Consider the following 24,635-nt stretch of genomic DNA (forward strand, 5'->3'; position numbering starts at 1 on the left):
CTGATGACATCACTGATGACATCTCAAATGACATCACTGATGACATCACTGATTACAACATCCAGTGACTGTATGTTTCTGTAAAGTTAAAATATGTTTTACATATTGAAGAATGAGTGGATATATAAGTGTCTGGATGAAGGATTTACTAGGTGCATGACTGACTGACTGATTGAGTGAGTGATTAAATGTGTCTCACTGAGTGCATGGGTTAGTGACTAAACTGTTTTAATTTGTGCATCATTATATCTGTTGTTCTACAAACTGCTGCATATGTTGATCAGTAGCTATATGAGTAACTGTATGGGTTATTGATTGGTTGTCCAAGTATTTGTATGGGAAACTGAGTGTGTGTGTATGGGTGGCTGGAAGGTGTGTGACTCTGTACATAGATGTGTGAGTAGTTGATTCACTATATGTATAGATTCAAAAGTGCATGTGCAAACAGCTGTATGGGCGGTTGACTGTGCATGAGTGTATTAGTGAGTGAATGGATATCTCAGTGCTACATGTCAAATTAAGTACATATGTAAAACACAGTACATGTGAGAGTTGACATCTATAAATAACTGTGCATAAGAGCCAGTGAATGTGTGAGTGGCTGTATGGATCATTGTGAACATGTATCAGAGATTGTATAAGAGAGTAAAGTAAATATGTGTTAGTATATGTTTGAATAAGTAAGGTGTGTATAACTGTATAGTTGAGAAAATGGAGGTGTGATTGATTTTTGGCATAACTGAATAGGTGTCTGAGTAACTCCATGGATGAGTGACAGTCTGTGACTGTCTGTTTACACTGATTGTATCTAAGATTATATTAGAGTCTGAAGAGGTTCATGGTATTATCACATGAATGATATCATCAGTGATGTTATCAGTCATGTCAAATGAGATGTTTTCAGTGATGTCATCAGTGATGTCATTTGAGATGTCATCAGTGATGTCATCAGTGATGTCACTAACCATGTCATGAATGATGTAATATGTGACATCATCAGCAGTGGATTGCGGGTGCGCGATATATAGTTAGCGCTTATAACTATATATGGAATTTCAATGGTTTTATGCGAGTAAAATAAGGTTTTGTAAATGCAAATCCCTAACTATATATGGCCTAAAACCAATGGTTTTTTCATTGAATTTTCAAGGTTTTGTAAATGCAAATTCCTAACTATATATGGCCTAAAACCAATGGTTTTTTCATTGAATTTTCAAGGTTTTGTAAATGGAAATTCCTAACTATATATCCACTATAACCTATGGTTTTTTCTGTGAATTTCATTGGTTTTTTAATAGCAAATATGAAAAGCTTTAAAATGTCAAGTACGTGATAGATAAAAACATTTTCGTATTTATGCATGCTGATGTGCTTTGAACGCTGCCCCCCTCCCCTCTTTTCTCTTAGTAGTACTCTCTCTTTGCAGATAGTGAAGAGTAGTTAACGCAGGCCTTTACCCCCGTTGTAATCCGTCCTGCCTGCTTGTCTCTCCATTTGATTGATTTCATGAGGGCTGCAAGACAGCTCGGCTCCGTCACCCATCCCGCCCAAAATAACGACAAACCCTATGCAAATATTAAAAATATAGACAACACACCAGCAAAGAAACAGGGTAAAACATTTTATTAAATAACTATTTACATAACGTTGGTTTATAAGATGATGTCAGTAGTGGACCGATGTGTGAATAGGTCGGAAGCAGCACAAGGCGCCAAGATCCGGATGGAAAGTCCTGGATATTGGGTGCCATAGTTCAGAGTTCTGAGTTTGAGCCTTTTTCAATGCCTGTGCTTTGTTGTTTCCCCTCCATCAAAAAAAAAAAAATATATAAAACTGTGCAAAAATACAAAAAAAACAAAAAATGTTTACAAAAGCAGTGCTTGTAAGACTGTCTGAAGCTTATTTCCACCTACTGCAGCTTCACTATTCTCAAAGTAAGTGACAGTCGTTTGTGGACCTGACTGCATTTGAAAACAATGTTATATGGTACCTCCCTAAACCGCTTGACGGAGGCCCCCGAGGGGCGGTGTGATGACACGGACTCGGAGAAGACGCTTGGCTCCGACCCCCTCCCCAAGTCTTATAGCACTGGTGTAGCCTGAGATCGCCCCCGACATAGGCGGCCGGCTCCCGACGTCCGGCGGAACTTTTTGCCTTTTGATGACTCTTCTATTCTGGACTTTGTCCCACAATCCGTTTGACCTGAAGACACGCTGTAGTGGGGCGCCCCTTTACCGTTTTAGTTGCCATTCCGCCCGCTTTTGCTACACTGTGCCTCTTCCGCCATTCAGCTGTTTACCGCCCGCTCTTGCGACTACAGCGTCTCGCTCACCATGTAGTTAAGTTGCTCCCGCTCTTGCGGTGCAGCGATAGGCGGCTGCCACAGGACTCTCAAAATGGCGGCCGGCTCTTCGGTTTTGGGCCTGGTCCACTAAAATGGCCCTGGGACACCTTGGAACTCGGACGCTTCCCTGATAGGGCTTGGGTCCCATTCTCGAAAGCGTCCCCTCAGCCGTGAAGATTCTACAAAAGTCTTGGGGGCCCCCGACTCCCGCAGGCTTCTGGTGGGGAGCGGCTGCCATGATTGCTCGTGGAATGGCCACGACGGAGCTACGAGATGGTAGTGCTCTCATGCTGATGCCAGCTTTAGTCTGAAACATCCAGAAACACTGTAGACTACCAATTCGATCAGTTCCGGTAGCGCCCCAACATGACCCGGAAGAGAAGAACTTGCCCTCCCCTCTTTGACTGATGGTTCTTGTTGCCTGTCCCCTCTGTTGTCATTTAACAGAACTTTTTGGACTGCTGAAAGGGGTTGTGTTCCGAACGCTGGTTGGTGGAGACATTTTGACTATATTCTTGACCTACGTTGTCGCGTAATGCGTTATATGACACGCCGCGTTAGCGCACCCGGAAGTGATCCGGGGCGCGGCGCGCAGCGCGTAACGTAAGCATAACAGGTCATGTGACTTGTTAATAAAACTTTTCATTGGTTCATTTTACTTTTGTTATTTTAATGATGAAAAGCTTGGTCATATGACCTAAAAATTACGCTTTTTATTTTTTTCGAACATTATTTTTTTTAAAACATATATGTTATAATATTCCAGGCTAATGTACTTTCCCGGAAAATTTACAACTGTCCTGCAAGTAAAATATATTCCTTTTTCGAGAAAAAGGGCGTTTCTTCGTTCCATGACGGAGCCGTTGAGTAAAAGAGACTGGGCCTGCTGTCTTAGTCGCCGATACGCCTGATTATCAGATTCTTATCGATCACTTTATGTTGCAGGAGTGGAAAACACAACTGCCCTTGACCATTTATCTTTACTACGTTCCTACATATTATACCTTTTATCCGTCATGTAATTGGACTGCTTTATTTCACTTGCCTTTTACTGATTCGAAAACAGTGACTAAAAGTAAAAACTTTACCAATGTAAATACTACTACCGTGTTTGATTTAAAAACCTTTATTGTGAAAATGTCAGTATACAAATACGGGCCTATAACCACCTGGGCCGGCCACGGAGCAAACTGAAATCGTATATGATGAGGAGACATTTACACTGTAGAGGAACGTAACGAGCGGGCCATTAGGTTGCAAGAACTAAGGTGTCTAACAGTTGCGGAATCGGTGGACGTACATTTTGTAATTAAAATAAGACAGGGCCACTTCCAATAAAATTTTCTAGATATACATTTGCGGGCAAGGAGTTACGAGTCCCATTTATACCGGCGCCATTTTGGGCGAGGCCGAGCAGGTCCAAGATATAGTCAAAATGTCTCCACCAACAATCGGCCAGACCAGAACCCCTTTCGGCCCTTTATGCTACAAGATGGTGTCTTCCATTCAGAAAATATTGTTGGCAGCATTTTGAAAGGAAAGATAAACAGCCGTTCTCCTAGTGAGTCTCACATTGTTACATTTAGGAAGAATGTTGAAGAGTAATATGTGGAAAATCTGAAGCCATTTTTCTACAAACTCTCAATCAGCCTAAGTCATGGGCGATCTTTGTCCACACCAGGGCAATAGTGAAGCTGCAGCAGGTGCAAAAGAGCTTCAGACAGTCTTACAAGCACTGCTTTTCTAAACATTTTTTTGTATTTTTGCACAGTTTTATATTTTTTTTTTTGTTTTTGATGGAGGGGAAACAACAAAAAACAGGCATTGAAAAAAGCTCAACAGTGCAGGGCGCCTTGTGCTGCTTCCGACCTATTCACACATCGGTCCACTACTGACATCACCTCATAAGCCAACGGGGCACCCCACACTGACTTTCGGCGCAGCATTGTAGGATGGCCACACCAGTGCGGCAACTTGCTGGACACCACCTCGGTGCCATCCGGATCTCGGAGCGTTCGAGTCACTGTACCGCAAGAGTGACCGGAACTCAGCTGGTCACGCCGTCTTTCGGCGCAGCATTGTAGGATGGCCACACCAGTGCGGCAACTTGCTGGACACAACCTCGGTGCCATCCGGATCTCGGCGCGTTCGACTCACTGTACCGCAAGAGTGACCGGAACTCAGCTGGACACGCCGTCTTTCGGCGCAGCATTGTAGGATGGCCACACCACTGCAGCAATTTGCTGGACACCACCTTGGGCAACAGTGAAGCTGCAGCAGGTGCAAATAAGCTTCAGATAGTCTTACAAGCATTGCTCAGAACTCTCAACTATGGCACTCAATATCCAGGACTTGCCATTCGGATCTTGGCGCCTTGTGCTGGTTCCGACCTATTCACACATCGGTCCACTACTGACATCACCTCATAAGCCAACGGGGCACCCCACGCCGACTTTCGGCACAGCATTGTAGGATGGCCACACCAGTGCGGCAACTTGCTGGACACAACCTCGGTGCCATCCGGATCTCGGCACGTTCGACTCACTGTACCGCAAGAGTGACCGGAACTCAGCTGGACACGCCGTCTTTCGGCGCAGCATTGTAGGATGGCCACACCAGTGCGGCAATTTGCTTGACACCACCTCGGTGCCATCCGGATCTCAGCGCGTTGTGCTGCCTTCGGCCTATTCGCACATCGGTCCGCTACTGACGCCGCCTCACGTGCCAACGGATTTTCTACGCTTTTTGTAGCCCTATGCCGCATAACAGGTCATGTGACTTGTTTATAAAACTTTTCATTGGATCATTTTATTTTTGGTTTCCTAAAGATGGAAGGCTTGGTCATATGACCTAAAAATAACACTTTTCATTGGTTTAGAACATTTTTTTTCCCAAACGATGAAAGCCCCACCTTGTTTCTGGATCATTCAGACTGAAGCTGGCGTCAGCATGAGAGCACCACCATCTCGTGGCTCCGTCGTGGTCATTCCGCGAGCAATCATGGCAGCCGCTCCCCACCGGAAGCCTGCGGGAGTCGGGGGCCCCCAAGACTTTTGTAGAATCTTCACGGCTGAGGGGACGCTTTTCGAGAATGGAGCCCAAGCCCTAGCAGGCAAGCGTCCGAGTTCCAAGGTGTCCCAGGGCCATTTCAGTGGACCAGGCCCAAAACCGAAGAGCCGTCCGCCATTTTAAGAGTCATGTGGCAGGCGCCTATCGCTGCACTGCAAGAGTGGGAGCAACTCAACAACATGGTGAGCGAGACGCTGTAGCCGCAAGAGCGGGCGCAACTCAGCTGGATGGCCGCCACCTGGGGAGGCCCGTTCACGCCGCCTCCCCCACGCGCCCCCCCCCCCCCCCGGGCCGCCGCACGCAAATTTTCGGAGCAGCATTGTAGGATACCAAAACCAGTGCGGCAGTTTACTGGACATCACCTGGGTGCCATCAACATCTCAGCGCGTTCTGCTGCCTTGGGACTATTCGCACAACAGACCGCTACTGACGAGGCCTCCCCCCGCACCACCCGGGACGCCCCACGCCAATTTTCGGAGCAGCATTGTAGGATACCAAAACCAGTGCGGCACCCAGGCGACATCACCTGGGTGCCGTCCAGAACTCTGCACGTTGTGCTGCCTTGGGACTATTCGCACAAAAGACAGCTTCTGACCATTGTTGCTTTTTTGGGTGAAAAATGTTTAAATGTTTTTACAGTTTTTGTTCCGTTCATTATAGTTAAATGTTAATAAAGTTTTAAAATCTAACTTTGTTGGAGTGCTATATATGTTTAAAAAATCGGGTGAATGGGGCCTTGAATCGGATTATTGTCATGTGTGGGCTTTGCAAGTGTACTGCTACAAGATCGGACATTTCAAACTCAAATGCACGTTCTTTTTCTTACCTTTCCGAAGCATGGAGCGCAACAGCAGGCAGAGAAAGGGTGATGCACGTGTTGAACACTGCCTGGCCTGGCAAGTTGCTGGCAGTGCCCCCCCGCCCGCTCCTGAAAGAGGGCACACACACACCGCCGCCCCGAGTACTTCATAAATCTTTAAAAGACCATGCGCTTGTTCATGAGGCTTAAATGGTTTATCACCCCTTCTAGAACCCCTGCATCGACCCTCTGACGTTTCCTGGAAGAATTAGCACGTAACACAATACCAAGCCCTGTCAGCTGAAACCCCCGAGAAATCATGGGGCATATTATCAAGGGGGGTTATTTCCGCTTTTTTGGCTTTAAAAGCCAAATAAAAAGAGATAAAATTATCTCCCTATTAGCAAGCTGTCGCTAACACCAGTTAGTGACAGCTAAAAGGAGATAGCGACCATCTTGGGCCCCGCTTTGCATATCAGTGATATTTATCACTAATGACATGCAAAGTGGGCGTGCCAAGATTTTAGCAACTGGAAACAGTCCCTAACCATCGCTATCTCCTATTACCAACTTTTGGAGATATTCGCGCTAAGCGCGAATATCTCCAAAACCTAACACCTGCCCTGAGCAGTTTTAGCCATGTTATCCAATGGGAAGTGGATAACATGGCTAAGAGCATTTGCTGGATAATGCATGAATATCGCTGACTTTTCAACGATATTCATGCATTGCGGCCGTTTTTTATCGCATTTGCGATAAACCTTGCTAATAGCGAGGTTTATGTGCGATAAAATTCGCCGATGTGCGGCGATAATTTTTGTCTCTAAACAAGTTAGAGACAAAAATTATCGCTAGTTGTTGGTAATATGCCCCCGGGTTTTTGCTTGCAGGAATCGGGAGGCGGGAGACTAGCACTGAAATCAGTAGTCTCACGCCTGAATCGGGAAGGTTGGCATGTCTGGATACTCTACAGCTGGGGCCATAAACTACATCCGCAGGGCTAGGTGATAGCCTAGGTCCGGCCTGGACAATCGGACACAGAGGAAGAGGAGTGTCAGAGGGTGCGGTAGTGAATAGGGTGAAAGGGAGGTGTCGGGCGGGCACAGGGTGTGATTCTCAGAGAAGAGCAGCGCAGATGGGGGGAAGTATATGGCCCATGCATGAGAGAAAGAGCGGGGGTGACCAGTGCGTGGGGGAGATGCTTGCGAGGGTGGGGAGCCATGCTGAGGATCGGCGGCGTGCAGAGAGTGGCCCTGGTCAAGGCATCTAAAATGGCTGCCGTGCACGACAAAATTGTGGCATTGGACAAAAACGCAAGATGGCGCAGACAATGTTTATCAATAAGGATTCATTTATAACAAAATATTTACTCGCAGTGACAAAATGGTGGTCAACACTTCCTGATTTCCATCGAATCGAACGTTAACAAACGTCACGCAGCAAAAAAAAAAAAAAAAAGCTCACGCACAGAGCAGTTTTTAGCCATGTTATCCAATGGAAGGTGGATAACATGGCTAAGAGCATTTGCTGGATAATGCATGAATATCGCTGACTTTTCAGCGATATTCATGCATTGTGGCCGATGTGCGGCGATAATTTTTGTCTCTAAACAATTAAAACGAAGCACAAAATGGCGAATTCCCGTTTCGCCACCAGTTTGCGGCCCAGTTCGCGGCCCGTGAAGCGCTTCTACCGTGAAAAATCATTTTTTTTTTATTTTCCCCACGGGACCCTTTAATAACCCCAACAACATTCCTAGGGGGTCAAGAGGGGTATACCTTGCCCCCTTTCAATAAATTCCCCCTTCGTTTTTCACCTCTTCTTCTCTCTCGATCCTACCGAGAGATAAGATGGCGGCCGCTCCGGACTGTTTAGAATGTTGACAGACACCGGAGAGCCAATCAGCTTTCTGTTATCCAATGGAAGGTGGATAACATGGCTAAGAGCATTTGCTGGATAATGCATGAATATCGCTGACTTTTCAGCGATATTCATGCATTGTGGCCAATGTGCGGCGATAATTTTTGTCTCTAAACAATTAAAACGAAGCACAAAATGGCGAATTCCCGTTTCGCTACCAGTTTGCGGCCCAGTTCGCGGCCCGTGAAGCGCTTCTACCGTGAAAAATCATTTTTTTTTTATTTTCCCCACGGGACCCTTTAATAACCCCAACAACAATCCTAGGGGGTCAAGAGGGGTATACCTTGCCCCCTTTCATTAAATTCCCCCTTCGTTTTTCACCTCTTCTTCTCTCTCGATCCTACCGAGAGATAAGATGGCGGCCGCTCCAGACTGTTTAGAATGTTGACAGACACTGGAGAGCCAATCAGCTTTCTGCGCGCAAAGTTCCGTTTCGCGAAAAGTAAGCGGACCGGATCGCTGCCCGGAGCGCTGTTACAGATATATATCTTGTTTTGAACGTTAATTTCTCAAAAACTACTGGAGCACATATATTGAGACCTAGCAAAGGCACATCGGGCTAACAGTCCCTACAATTTTGCCAAGTTTCGTGAAAATCCATTCAGCCGTTCGGGCTAAAAGTGAGTCCAACCGCCCTATGGAAATTAACATGGGAAAAACGCGTTTTGGGACCCCCCTTTTTTCTCGTCCCCCCCTTGACGACCCCCCCCCAAATTTCCAGGAGCTGCTCAGAAACAAAATGTGCCATTTTCCTGAAAATTTCAGCCGATTCCGTCCACAAACGCCAAAGTTATTAGACATAGAATTTTCAAAAATGCCATAGGGAAAAAATCCTAACTATATATACCTACTGGCGACCGCCAGTAGGTAATATATATATATATATAGATATATAGATAGATATATCTATATATCTATATATATATATGTATATATATATATATATCTGGCAGCAAGCTTCCTACAAACCTCCTGGGTTCAGAAAGGGTCGGGACACTCCGGGATGCTTCAAAATCAGTTTATTAGCAACAAATGGTTACAAAAGCCTATATATATATATATATATATATATGTTCACAACATCTCCCCTTGCGGAAAGAAACTGAGCCGCACACGTTACTTCACTTTTTAGCCATTTAATTTAAAGGGGACAGCAGGATTGGGACTTGTTCTGACGCGTTTCGTTTCCCCATGGAAACTTTTTCAAAGAATTGTCCTGCACCACAAGAACATGCCATAAGTTCCACAGCCCGATGTTTTTAACTTCTTTTACATTTCCTCCGATGGCACAGATATGTGAAATACCTTCTTTTTTGTTGTTGCTGCATTCTGGGGCTTGCGGTCCAAACGGCTGTTCGCGTTTCAATCCCTCCAGTGGGTGGTGAATAAAATCCTGTTGCTCAGTAAACCGCTTTCTTGGCAAGAAGTTTCCCCATGTCAGCCTGCTTTTGAGACTGACTTAGGACCAATGCCGAGGTCCAGTCCTCGGTGGCACCACTCTCCCGATCCGTTTTGTCGGGTCTGCGCTTGGGTTCAAGTTGGGAGAGCGTTGGCGCTCTTGTGGCGGTGCGTTTGCTCTTCGGCGGAACCACGCCGATATTAATGTTCACAACATCTCCCCTTGCGGAAAGAAACTGAGCCGCACACGTTACTTCACTTTTTAGCCATTTAATTTAAAGGGGACAGCAGGATTGGGAAAATATATATATATTTTTTTTTTTGTGATGGTCGTCTGTCTAGCCAGACTGGAGTGGACTGTTTTTGGAAAAAAAAAAAAATATATATATATATATATATATATATATATATACTAGCAGCCCGTCCCGACCTTGTCCGGGAGAAATCAGGCTTCAGGGCCCCCGGCCGCCCTTTGAGCGCAACTGCGGCTGCTTCACCTACCTCTGCCGCCGCTCCTCCCCTCCTGTCCGCTGCTTCTCACCGCTCCTCCCCGCCTGTCCGCCGGTCCTCACCGCCTGTCCGCTGCTCCTCACCGCCTGTCCTCCGCTCCTCACCGCCTGTCCTCCGCCGCTCCTCACCGTTCCTGTCCGCCGCTCACCGCTCCTCACCGCTCCTGTCCGCCGCTCCTCACCGCCTGTCCGCTGCTCCTCACCGCCTGTCCGCCGCTCGTCACCGCCTGTCCGCTGCTCCTCACCGCCTGTCCGCTGCTCCTCACCGTCTGTCCTCTGCTGCTCCTCACCGCCTGTTTGCCGCTCCTCCCCGTGCTGATGTCCACCGCTCTTCCTTGCGCTCGTGTACGCCGCTCCTCCCCGCGCTCCTGATGTCAGCACGCAGGTCGCGGCCGGCGCTACTTCCAAGGGACTACTTTTTTTATCTTAAATTTTTTAATTAACATTTTTTTTAATTTTATATAGCCTATGTCCATCTGCAGACCCTGAGAATTACAGTGATGAATCGGGCGTTTGCATTGGTGCTGTGATTCCCGAGTTTACCCGCCTCAAAGGTTCCCAGTTTTTACTTTATAATAGTAGTATAGATATATATATATATATATATATATATATACTAGCAGCCCTTCCCGACCTTGTCCGGGAGCAATCAGGCATCCCGGACCCCCGCTCGCCCCGACATTGTGCAGCAGCCCGGCCCCCCCGCCCGCCCTGACATTGTCAAGCAGCTCGGGCCCCAGCCCGCCCCGTCCCCCGCGAGCAGTGAGGCTTCCCGGACCCCTGCCCGCCCCGACATTGTGCAGCAGCCCGGCCCCCCGCCTGCCCTGACATTGTCAAGCAGCTCGGGCCCCTGCCTGCCCCGTCCCCCGCCTGCCCCAACCCCCGCCTGCCCGGAGCCTTACCTCAGCCGCCGCTCCTCCCCCGCGCTCCTCATTTCACCGCTCCGCCGCTCCTCACCGCTTACCGCTCCTCCGGCTTGTCCGCCGGTCCTCACCGCCATTCCGCCGTTCGTCACTGCTCCTCCCCCGCGCCATGTCCGCCGCTCCTCTTCCGCTCCTGCACGCCGCTCCACCCCGCGCTCCTGATGTCACCACGCAGGTCGCGGCCGGCGCTACTTGCAAGGGACTACTTTTTTTTTATCGTCAATTTTTTAAATAACGTATATTTTTTTTATTTATATAGCCTATGTCCATCTGCACACCCTGACGATTACAATGATGTATCGGGTGTGTGGATTGGTGCTGTGGTTCCCGAGTTTACCCGCCTCAAAGGTGCAAAGTTCTTCCTTTATTATAGTAGTAGTATATATATATATATATATATATATATATATATATATATATATATATATATATATATATATATATTCTCCAAAGGTTTCCCAAGCTTTAGGACCGCACTCCTCGACAGGTAAGCTTCCACATTTTTTTTATTCAAAAGGCCTGCAGCTTCCCATTCCTGCATATCGTCCCTGGCCTTATGCGTTTCGAATCCTTGTGATTTCAGAGGCCCGGGCAACAGTCCTTTTAAATCGAACTACAATCTCCCACTTGAGTTTTTATAGTGTTTGTTTGGCCTCAGGTGTGCCTGAAAGAAAGTCAATTGTTGAGCACTCTGGAAGATGATGCTGCACTCCCAGGAGTTCCATAAGGCAAGCTAAGGCATCAGAAGCAAAATAGAGGCTTGAGGGGCCCCCTACTGTGTTCCCAAATCACTAAATAAAATCAAGCATTGCCAAAGCCAGCAGGTCTGACTTTAGTTGCCGGATCTTTGGCTCTGTCAAATCTTGATATATTTTGTCATGGTTTATGCAAAACCTTATTTTGGGGGAGCCAATAGGTACTTATCAATCTAAAAAAATAATATAGGATAAAAACATTTTGGTCTCAAATCCATTAGCATAGTAGTCCCTGGAATTTAATGGAACTTCTTTGTGTGCGGATGTCCTCCTAATGAAAGGGAGAATGGCATCACTCACACTAACGTTAGCCAATGGCTGTTATCCCTTGCAATAGTGTGAGAAAGAAAAATGGGACTGACACAACAACAGTCCAATGGATGAAGGGAGCTGGCTGAAAGCCTCCACACCACACGTAAATAGATTATACAAATAATATCAGTAAATTCACAAGGTCTTGTTTAATGGCAGACCTAACAAGGGATAAGAAGATTTATGACAATGACTCCCAAAATCTGGTTTTCTGTATATAGCTGGTATGCTTCAAGGTAGAGGACGTAAATAATATGCACACCTACAAAATCAAGTGTTCTGCACACCAAGGCTTTTACCTTCCTGGTAATAAACTTTACTCAAGGCCTCTGAGTTCACAGAACGTTGTGAGAGATGTAATACTTTTTTAAGTGGAATGTGCAGCACTGAGGATAGGCTGAAGATAACAGCACCCCTGACGTCCTGGAACCTTTGACTGTCCAAAGATCACTCATAGGTAAACATTTAGTAGAAGAATTCAGACTGACTGCAAGGCTTCTGAGAAAAAACTCTTCAGGAGGTCATATAGGTAGATACAGCACCTGGCACTGAGAGACACAGCTGCGAGCGATGCCTTCAATGACGTAAAAAAAGAAGTAAACGCGCCAACCAGTCTCCAGAATGGGTAAGATAGTCACCGAGCATTGGGCACCTACTACAATAAGTTTAGAAAAACCCCTCTGGGCTCTACGGTGACACAGTCCTACCCTTCACTGCAACATCAGGATTTTCATCTCTTGTTAAATACTTTATTTTAAACGTATTTGGAAAAGCTTTCACAATTGTTCTACCACCTGGTTAAATGATCATTACCCTGCTCCATTCAAATGTGGTAACAGTCATGGAAATTACACACTGAATAAATGCAACTGTAAATCACTGCAAAGAAGCAATCCCTGGTCAAATGCGTGGTCAAAAACACAACTCGGTCCACTGATGTTGTCTCGCCTTCGCTTTTCTGCCATCTTTTCTCAATGATTTTCCCTTGGCTCACCCTAGTTCTGCTTCGTTTAAACGAGCCCCACTTGCCTCTTTCACTGGCTCTTAAGGAATTTCTGAATTTTTAATGTCTACATCATTCATCCCCACACACCTGTAAGCCTTTCTTGTTTTATTGATTAAAGTCTCCTTAGAAATCAAATTGATTTTAATTTCAGATAAATGCATTAAATCAATTTGGACCTGCTGTACAAAACTTTGTAACAGTCGCAAACTTTCCCATTTGCTAAATCAGAGATTTACAAGGTTTAAAAAGCATTTTTGTGTTTATTAGAAACATTTACTGATTTATTTGCTGATTTGGAAATGGGTTTCTGGATTGGTAAAAGGGTTTAGTAATGAATTTATGACTTGCGTCTTTTTGCCCTAGGTAATTTATTGTAACATGCCTTTTGTATGAATTTTGGAAGTGTTTCACACTTTATTATAGCTATGCATTTTTTATGAATTTGTTTATAAAGTGGAATAAAGATGTACTTGACTTGCTGTATGGAAGAAGCCCCTGCTACCAGTCAGTGAAACTTTTTTAAAAAATGAAAAATTGTTCTAATGTAGTCTTGTTTAAAAAAACAGGCTAAATTTACAAAAAAAGTTTTTTTTAATTAGACTCAGTCACAGACATGGTAATCTGCTGACCCTTACGGACCACCATCCCTATGATTGTGGCCAAAAGCAAGGAGTTGCAAATTGCGACCTGTCTAATTAATAATATTTAGGAAATTGCTCTGCGATCACCTGCAATTTGCGAACCAACCTATTTGTACATAGATTGGTTAGTGAAATGAGATTTAGCGTTGTGGCGGGCGGTGCTCTCAGAACCACCTACTTGAAGTGAGCGGTAAAATACATATGTTTTGCTACCACATTTTGGTTGCAAAACATTCACACATAGCACTACGATTTGATATCAGGAAGGGACGTCCTAAACATGCCCCTTCCTAATAACAGAATGCAAACCCATTTGAGATTCGATAATAGGTTACTGAATCACAAATAAGGATTTGTACATTTCAAAAAGTCTTTTTGCATTTGCAAACAAAATCAGCCCGTTTGCAAACACAATGTAAATGTAAATTGATACTTGTATAGCGCACTACTCACCCGCAAGGGTCTCAAGGCGCTTGTACGAATACCGCTGTGGAACCCATCCTGGCTTTCCCTGTGAGGCGTCCACTCCTGGGCACCCCCAAGGTGGAGCCCAGGCATCCTTAGCGTTGTGGGGGCCGTTGTGGAGATTAAGCAAGCTACTGCCCAGAGTTGCAGAGTGGGACTCCATGATTGGAATAGGCACCGAGGCGAGAATTATCAGGTCCATGGAATTTTGAGCCCAAGACCCGCAGAAGAAGGGAATTGAACCCTGGTCTCGGGCTAGATCTCTGCATCAGGGTCTGCCGCTCTAATCATTGAGCCACACTTCTCCACACAAAAACACTTTGTACATCTGGCCCGTAATCTGTGCATATTAAGCCCCTTATTTGCACAAAACAGGTAGTTATCAATGGAAATAAACTGATCCTTCATAAAGGTAAAGGGAGACCCTAATGCATCTAACACGGGTGAATAACAGGTATTGCAGTGTAACATATTCCATACCACAATCTTCACCTACACTGTTGTAGAGAGGCACGAGTAATCTCTGAATTCATGTACTCTGCCATGGGCCCTGGATATCAATGTTACCAAGGTCCCGCTCTTCACTCACAATTCATGTTCTCCAGGGTGCCCTCTACACTCCAAATATTTCTGTCTTTTACTACAGAAGAGATGCAGAGCTGCCAAGTTTCCTAGGTCCATGCGTGATGGCTTCTCCAGTCCAGGTGTTTTCATTTGAATTTTAGAACTTGTAATCTTGATATCTAGATGAATTTGCAAAACTACAAATCCAAGACTTAAAAAAGAAAATCTGGACTAGAGCAGTACATCACACATGGACCTGAGAAACTTTCCATGGTTGGAGATGGGGACGGATCCCTTTTTAGGTGGAGCCTAGGCAGCGCACATGCGCTGTCTGCAAGGTCTGCTGTAAGCAGTATTGCGAGTGTAATCCCGCCTGCTGCTTGCCATTGGTTTTCTTCTTTCCTGGCTCCTTATTGGTTGGTGCTCCCGATACATCAATTCCTTTTTATTGGAAGGAGCACTGCCCAACTACAGTTTTATTAAGCTGTAAGTGTTCATGTGTTGTGTTTAGGGACTACTTGTTTTATTTTTTTGCTACTGACTGATATTTTGTCACCACGGCGCCCGGTTTCATGGTTATCTTTTTTATGAACATTGCAACCGATTTACGGGCAACTATGCACAAAAATTAAATGTGCACGGCCTCCATGCTTTATATTTAAGCACAGCGCCCGCTTTCATCATTATTTTTGAATTACTGTGCACATGAGCCGCGTTTTATGTTTTAGCACAGTGCCCACTTTTATAATTACAAAACTGGTGCTCCGCTATATTTTTTAACACGCACCTGATTTTATGTTCAAAAAAAGCTGGCAAATGCAAGACCTATTGCATTGCAAGTGCTTGTTACTCTCTTGCATTTGGGCCCAAGACTTCCTGGCCACCTCCTTAGTAACCTCACCCCTTTCTAGGAGAATGGACTGGCCCACTTCCAACGGGTAATTCAAGGTTTCTGTTTCCAGCACCTTCCTTCCTGTACTTGAATTGCAGCGCCTCTCCAGGGCACCCACACACTTGACTTTTCTTATTGTGATATATATTTGTAGTTTTAGAAGACCCCATTGGAGCAGGAAGAGTGATCTGATGTCGTCTCTATCCAGCAGAAATGAAGTGACAAAGGAAAGTACCATTGCAATGATGGGTGGCCATACTGGGGTCGGTCTGAGCATGTGCGATACTCAGCATTGGCAAGGTGGTTTTAAGCAGGCAGGGAGGTTGAAGGAAGGGAAAAGAAAGTCTCTCCATTCTGGTCTGTCACCGATGGTATCGCAACTCTGAATGTCTGACACCATTTCTTTAGTGTTCCTGGAAAGGGATTTGTTTGATTTCTCTATATTTGCGCTACTTTTTCCGTAGTCATTTATTTGGTAATATATCCACGTAGATACTATCAGAGTCGTCACTATTGTAACAAGGGTATCATGAGGGATTGGTGACCTCAAGCTACAGGACTTTCATCTAAGCTCTGTAGCGCCGAGACAAGCGAGCATCATGGAGCTATATGTATCTGAACGGAGACTGAATATGGGCTGCGGTATCCAAAGAAGTAAAATATGGCACATCCTCCTATGCCTCCTATTCAAACGTAAAAAAATACTGATCTAGGGCCAGATGTAGGTAGCCCTTTACCGATCGGAATCGGCCGAAAATACCGATTTTTGGCCGTTTCCGATCGGTAAAGGGCTATGGAGATGTAGGGGCACATATTCGGTAATTTTACCGAATCGTTATTATTACCGAATCGGTAAATTTACCGATTCGGTAATATTTACCGAATCGGTAAAATTACCGAAAATGCAATGTGGGTAGCCAATTTTCCATTGGCACATGGCTTTCAGAATCGGTATTTTACCATGGAATACAAATCCATGGTAAAATACCGATTCCTGTGTACATGCACATCTGTGCATGTACACATGTGCAATGTGACAGACAGACGTGCCCTTAGGGCATGTCTGTGTGCCACATTGCACACATGCCCGTTTTGGAGGTGCTAGAGGGTGCCAAAGTGACACCCCCTGCACCCTTGACAAATTCGGTATTTACCGATTCGGTAAATACCGAATCGGTATTTGAATTGAATCCTATGGGCTTCAAGGCCCATAGGATTCAATAGCAAATACCGATTCAGTATTTACTGAATCGGTAAATACCGAATTTCAAGGTATCGGTAAAAAATCCAGATGTTGGTACCTACATCCCATTTACCGATTTTGAAATACTGAATCGGTAAAATTCGGTATTTCAAAATCGGTAAATGGGATTTACCTACATCTGGCCCCTAATGCTTTGTGCCCTTCACAAGCCTCAAGGCACTCTGACATCAGTCTGTAAAAACACAAGGTGGAGTACCAATGAGTGTGTATCTCCAGCTGTCATCTCAGAATGACGTCCAGACTCATCCTGATTCACAATCCAGGCCTTTTTGTTTTATTTACACCGGTGTCTTTCATGAACAGAAACAAACACGCCTCCCCCTCCACTCCACCTCACTCAAGGTTTTATTAAGGTGATCAAGATTTGCAAATCTCAACAGACATAATCAACAGGTGTGTGCCACGCAATGACGCACACTGCACACATCCTTGAGAAAAATATAGTTGGCCAATAATGTGGCAGAAATAAACACCATAATTTAAAACTTCGAATCCAGAACTTATCAAACCATGAACTTGAGCTCATTAAGATTTTACAACAAGTACACGTTTTACAGAGATATCTTTTTTTTGGCACTGTGTCCATATTAACAGCTGATAGAAGCTGCGGGGTACCGGTTCATGATAACACAAAAACCAAGGGCTGGGTTACATAGTGCTAGGAGTAACGCGACTGGAGCCAGATACAAAAAGAAGCAAAAGGGGAGAGTAGGTTGAAAATGCACATCCATCCAATCCCCCATAAACAAGTGAGTCTATGCTTCTAGATATTGTATTTTCGTGGTTGTTTTTTTTTTTTTTTTTTTAAATTTTTGGAAACCTTTATTGTGCAACAGAAGCTTACAGGTACGGGCCCACAACCATTCAGGCCGGCCTCGAAATCAAGTGGTAGCACAATAGGCAAAATCAAAACAGCTCAGCAGTCCCAGAGACGAGAAGCAGCAATTATCCGAAACATCACATACTGGAAAAGGGGGGACCACTGAGTAAAGGATAAATGAGGTTAATTTTTAAAAGTTTTAGGTAAGAAGGATCAGACGCATGCATTTCACCGATAACACATGGCGGGCAATGATCCCAGCAGATTAGCAACAAATTAAGCGATAATCAGAGGATCATCAGAAAAACACTGGAGGATAATAACAAACAGTATAATACATACTGGTCAATACCCGCCCCATGATCGTGGAACATCTTGACTAATGTTAGTGGAGAGTCTAACAACAGAAACAATAAGCAGCGCTACACCTAGCCACCAAACTGACCCAAAGGAAAAAGTAAAAAGTAAAAAGAATCAAAAAAGAAAGGAGAGAAATAAGGCCCATAGAACTAAAACGAAACTAAAAACCCACCCCCAAACCCCCCACCCCACACGCATGCAGAGGCTACGGCCTACCCCCCCCCTAGCAGTGTGCCTGTCGCCCAAAAACCGAGTCCAAAAATATAGACTCAGAGAAGAGAAAAAGGAAAGGAAAAAAGAAGATATAAAAAACAGTGGAGGAGGAAGACCTTCATCAAATATAATCTCGGCCGCCCATCCCCAGACCCCGCAACCGATATGACACCAACGTTCAATTCAAACAATGTACCGCTTATCCCACCTAGTCCCAGCAATAAAAGCTGTAGCGATCCAAGAAACGTCCTCAACCTTGTCCCCTGCGATCAAGTTGGTCAACGGAGTCCGACAGTCCAGCCGGCGCCACGGATGATAAAGGCGCCCGGGATGGCCAACACAGAATGGGGGGTCGTCCACAAAAGTCTACGATAACCATTGCTGCTTGACCAAGAATGATACAAAAAGGATCAAAGCAAGGCAACAGTCCATCGGAAGCAGCAGGCCAGAGCGAGAACACCAGTTCCTGGAAGGGATGAAGAGTCACGCCACCAAGACACAAGGGAGACGGCAAACATGGCGTCCGAGGACGACACACCAACCATTGCATGAAACCACGAACACCAGACCTCTTTCGAGCCACTGCGGTCAGCACTTCAGCAGAATCAGGAGCGTGATCAGCCAACGCCTCCATATGCACCTGGGTAGGTAGTTCACCGTGGTCTGGCGTAGAGTGTGGCGCAGTGTGCAGCACTTGGGGGCAATCACGGCCAACAGGAGAAATTACGTCAAGCCGGCTTCCCAGATCTCGGGCATTGTCATGAAAAGCAGTTCGTACAGCCTCCAGTGCGCCCAAAACATCACAGATCCCCAGCGGTGTCTTAGGAGTAGAGGATGCAGCACTGTCTCCTTCACCCAAGGATCACGGACGTGTAGCAGTTCTGGAAACAGGTCGCCATTTTCACCCATCGACCACAAACCACTCCGCCGATGATCCACTAGGCACCGCTGGGCCAGGGACATGCGGGCAACTGATTGCATTGCAGCACCAGCTGACACGATTTCAGCGACCAGCCGGGCCCCCGATCGCGATCTGAGGATTCCAATTCCAGGCGCTGAATGCGCGATGCAGAAAATGGCGTCCGTCACAGGACAGAAGCAACAAAGAAACTGTTCGGGCCACTTCCAAGCCGGGAAGGATACAATGTATTTACTGCAGGCACAATGTATCCAGGCATGCAAAATCGCTGAGCGGAACGAAGCGCTGCAGCGAGAAGCACATCGCGACAGTCTCTCGCCGGCCAATCGACTCCACCTCCTCTGCGTTGGCCGCTGTTGTTGTGGCCGCGTCCGGCCGTCCCCACAAACAAAGACCCGGTTTCGATATCGCGAAGGGCCGGGGAAGAAGCAAGGACGCCTCACCGCCGCTACCAGTCGGAGCGAGACGGGAAACACACCATTGTGTTCAGGATCGTTTCTCCCATTCACTCACTGGGTTGAAATGCAGGATGAAGTACAGGATAATGAAGGAAAACGCGAAGGTCGGCGGAGCCGAGAGTCTAGGCGGCCATCGCGGCTGCAGGCTAGGCTCCTCCCCTCATTTTCGTGGTTTGTTGATAGCATCTTATTTTAGATCATGTGACATTGGTCCAATATGTACACTCTATGCTCAACTGGAAGTTAGAGGCAGCTCAGTAAACACTTTCGACTAGAGATTGGGCACAAAAACAAACAGTATCTGAGGCCGTGTCTGGCAGGAGAAAGTGCGCCTTGTACGCAATGCATGACGTTTAACGTCTATGATTCCGTCATTGCCTCTTCCTTCTATCCAGCAACAACTCCCGCCCAATGTTGCATAAACCGCCATTTTGAATTGGGTCCAAACCATGCAAGCCCTTACCTGTAGATGTCCCGCGCCATTCCAAAATCTCCTATCTTTGCTACCCGTCCTGGGCCCTGGCATGTAAGGAGGCAGTTCCTGGCGGCAATGTCTCTGCAGGGAGAAGAAGCAAGCGTTGGTTGAACTTGCAGCTTATGTAAGGCCTTGCATCACCTGTTCTTGGTGTGAATGGATAACACATGATGGATATGGGAATTAGTGATCATAAAACAAGGACAAAAAAACAACCGGGCTTTTTGTGTGACGTATTCATTACACACACACACACCTCATTTGAAACCCTCGATTCATGGGTTCCAATTTGACTTCACATAATGAATGCAGAATCCTTCATTGGTAAATGCGGTGCAATTCTGTAATAAAAAAGCCACTATGCTGTTAATGTTAGTCTCAATTCTGGGAGGATCTTACCCCTCTCTGATCTCAACCTTATTACAGTTTCTGGGGGAATCACGAATTGGAGCTTGAATTTTGTATTTTGCATTAATTAGGGCACTTAATTATCTTCGATACTATAAAGCGGGTAGAATCTGAGCATGAAAAGATCTGAATCATTCCGAGATTTCATATCTTGGAAAATGGGAAAAACACAGGATTACTGGGCTATACCATAATCCAAGAGGTAGAACTTGAAATAATACACCACCTGGTATCTCAACCATGCGATTCGTATTTACCAGGTGCGGTAATACTGTGGAAAATAATGTGGCCATTGTAACAAGGCCAAAGGAGTTAAAAGCACAGTTACAGCCCATCAGAAAGACACTGAGCAAAAGAAGGCAAATGTTTTCGGACATTGCAGATGCTAAGGGCCACTTGCGGCCCGTACTGGGTTATCTTCAGCCTGCAGGATATTCCGCCCATGAAGGCTGGAACATTCTGTGACGGGAAATGGCTTGTAAGTAGATGCGGAAGAGAAGGGTATAGGGCAGAAGAGGTGGCATGACAGGACAGGGGCCTTGGGGATAGTGCAGGTTCAGAGAAAGGGATTGCTCAGAATTAGCTATGGAGGAGGGGGGGGGCTTGAATGTGCAGGGGATGGCGGAAGGGGTGATGGGAGGAGACATTCTGTTTATGTATCCAGCTGCCTAAGCTTGAACTTTCAGGGTTAAACACAAGACATTGGAATACTATTAAAGTGCCTTAGATAACTAGATCATTTATGTTGTTTTTCTCTGGAAGCAGCACAGATGGGGAAGGGCAGTCATTAACCCACACAGATTTTTAAGTCTGGCATGACAGTGTAACTGTCACCTCACCTGACCTTTTAACCTACACCAATATTCGTCTACAGCTCTTTGCTTCCTCACAAATACACAACTATTCCCATGATATTTACTTGCAATGCTTCACATTACTATAACGCATTCCTTGAAAACCACACCTATTGACATTCCCAATGCTTGCTTAAAGATGAAACAAAACAACTGACCCTTTATCAACAGTATCTTCTAGGTAACAGTTTGCTGCGTAATTTCTCCACTTACAATGCAACATTCACCTTCTGAGAGCTTTCCATAACACTGTCCTTGAGGTGCTAGCTTAACTCTGCTAATGCTAATGCAGTCTGATCATCAATGCAGCCCCACTCTTAGCTTCCATATTATTGTAGTCCAAGATGCTGCTGCATTATGGGATTTTCTTCCAGGACGGCTCTTCCCTAATACAAATCCCGGCATTTTGGGCTGCCAACGCTTGAATGTTTCTTCTTATTAAACTGTGCAAGCTCCTTACTCTGAGACGTTTGCAAACTTGGACATAAACTATGTGAAGGTGCAAATCAGATGATTTCTTAAGTTTGCAAACCTTTAGTTTCCTGCTGTTAGCCCTAGCACCTATTGCAAAACCAGTTTCAGATGTGCCCAACACGCACAGAGAGCAAACTGCTTCCAAAGGCATCAGTGCTGCCCTCTTTTTGGTAGAAGGCCTTCACACATGTCCATTCTGTAGTGATGGGCATTCAGTTTCAGAACAACGCCACTCAAAACAGTAGAGTAATAAAATTATGAAAACACAGAACCGTGCAGTTGAAAATTTAAATAATGCATTATGATAAGGTAGGGGGCTAAATTATACCAACACTAAATGCAGTATTATTGATTTTTCGAATTATATATAATATAAGGCGAAATGAGAAAGTATTAATACTAATTTGGTACCACTTTGAAGGTTAACAAACTATCTAGCTGACAGAGAGACGGCAACAATAAGAAATGCCTATAGATCAAGGTAAGCTTCCACAACAATCTTCTCACATCTGTCAACCAACAGTAACAATAACAAAATTATATTACATAATGGTAAAAAAGAGTGATGACAAAGTAATTTTCAACATACGACGGCCTCTTGATCAATTTAATTTAAAATTGGTTAAATTTAAAATAAATAGCTATATATCCAAAAGTATCAGTAAACAAAGCTATTCGGGCTTCATAGGTAAGTTTACTACAAAAACCTATGGTTTTTTCAAACATTCTTGCTATGAGACAGTAAAACATCAACATTATTAAGGTATTAACTACTTCACACCCAAAAGATAACTAGTAAATTTGTAGTAAAAGGATATTGCTGTTACCATTACCTCAAGTATGAGGTGGCGTTTACACCAACTGTCTCAGGTTTTGGGCGCAATCTGTTTATTTTGTGCTGGCAAAACTTTAATGGAAAATTGACGAATCATATACTAATTTAACCTTCAACATTATCCGAGCCAAACTAAACCGAATGTTTATCTATAGCTTTGCTGCATTGAATGGTAATATTACACCCTTCTGTTTAAGCCTATATTTTGTGCCTTAGTTCAGGATACACACCAAGCTCAGATCAGATTTGCTTATGTTTAGAGCTTCCGGTTTTTTGGTTTTTATATTTTTTAACATTTCCACTTGCATTCATTCATATTTATTTTTTAGCCATCCTATTAGTATTTATCTATATATTTTTTGGGGGTTTACAAATAATTCGAGTTAAAATTGGTACATTTCCACATTTATTTAATTCATAAACATGAACTCACACTTTGGCTACTGAATTTGCTAAAGTGCAACAGGCATCAAATATAGCAAAACTCTACACCCACAGGTTAAGGATATCTCAACCTGATTTGTAACTCCTCTGTGCTGTCTATCTGCCCATCTGTGGTCTTGAAATTCACAACAGAAACAGAAAGCATGGAAAGTCACTTATCAGAACCACAATTTTAAGTATTTTTCCACTTTTAAAAATAAATACAGATCAAAGCACATTGTTTTCTGCCTGTATTTATCTGTAAAAACCAAAGGGGATGATGGATGGAGTGTTGAACATTGCAAGCACTCACCCCCAGTCAATTGATCTGGGTTTAATCCATCATCATTCTTTAGCTCACTCAGCCACCCGAGTTCAGACATGGCCATATGCAAATCAGTCTGACCCTGTGCCTCATGGGAACAGTCCAGCACGAACTGCCAAGCTATGTCTTCCCTGGACCGGAAACAAGCATCCTGGGACCGGTTTCTGGCTAATCAGCCGTTATCAGCCAGGCTAGTTTGAATCCAGTGGCAAAGTGAGCAAGGGACCCACGTCTGGGCATACCCTGCAATTTAGGGTGAACAAAGCAAAACCAAAAGGGATGATGGACGATGTGTTGAACATTGCAAGCACTCACCCCCAGTCAATTGATCCGGGTTTAATCCATCATCATTCTTTAGCACACTCCGCCACCCCAGTTCAGACATGGCCATATGCCAATCAGTCTGACCCCGTTCCTCAGTGCTTGCAATGTTCAACACTCCGTCCATCATCCCCTTTGGTTTTGCCATGTTCGACCTAAGTTGGCAGGGTATGCCCAGCCAACTTAGGTCTGCGTGATTAAAAAACATACACTCTGATCATTAAGACAACAAACCTAGAAAAAGATTTCAAGCCTTGACGCACACCTCTTCAGTCGCAGCAGTCTTTTCAGCAAGTGTTAGGAAAGTAGTACTTTTCATCACAATAAACATGCAAGGTGCCCTACCAGACATTTTGCGAGATTTACCTGTGAATAAAGTGGTTTTCTTCCAGGTACTGACATCCTTGTGCTATGTCACGAGCCACGTTCAGCAGATCCAGCATGCACAGGGAGGAGGGCTGGTTCTAGAAAGGGAAGTAGGACAACAGATTTACATATTAGATGGAAGAAAAAGATCCTCAGACAATTCAAAGGGTTTGAATGTTGTGATTCTTCACTGTGGTTCTAGGGCAGAAGGTAAACCAGCACGTGCACATCCAATAGTCTAAATTGGAGGCAAATGCAACAAGCGGTGTCAGGCAGAAAGTTCACATCAAATAGAAATACTAAACAATAATTTGTGTTAGATTCAGGCAGGCGTAAAAAAGTCAGAAAAATATTATCCTATGATTTCTTTCATTTAGAGAAAGGATACGGGTTAAAGGGCAAATATAGTAAAGGTAAGATGCAGATGGATGGTAGGAAGGTGGGGAAGGGTAAAAGGTGATCGGTTTTACTTCCTTTCTGAGAGAGACATGGGATAAGTGAAGAAGTTAGAATAAGGGATGTG

The 24,635-nt window shown here is 44.9% G+C and overlaps 1 protein-coding gene across 1 annotated transcript in view; it reads right to left on the reverse strand.

The window, feature by feature from the left end:
• Positions 1–24,635, reverse strand: part of ALK (ALK receptor tyrosine kinase) — a 2,610,699-nt gene that overhangs the window by 123,666 nt on the left and 2,462,398 nt on the right. Inside the window, exons 25-26 of the mRNA XM_086925973.1 lie at positions 24,113–24,210; positions 20,095–20,187 (exon numbers count right to left, since the gene is read on the reverse strand). Coding sequence (XP_086782099.1) covers positions 20,095–20,187; positions 24,113–24,210 — 191 coding nt within the window. The remainder of the gene's footprint in view (positions 1–20,094; positions 20,188–24,112; positions 24,211–24,635) is intronic.

The sequence above is a fragment of the Lissotriton vulgaris genome, chromosome 6 (assembly GCF_964263255.1).
Source record: "Lissotriton vulgaris chromosome 6, aLisVul1.2, whole genome shotgun sequence".
NCBI classification, from domain to species: domain Eukaryota; kingdom Metazoa; phylum Chordata; class Amphibia; order Caudata; family Salamandridae; genus Lissotriton; species Lissotriton vulgaris.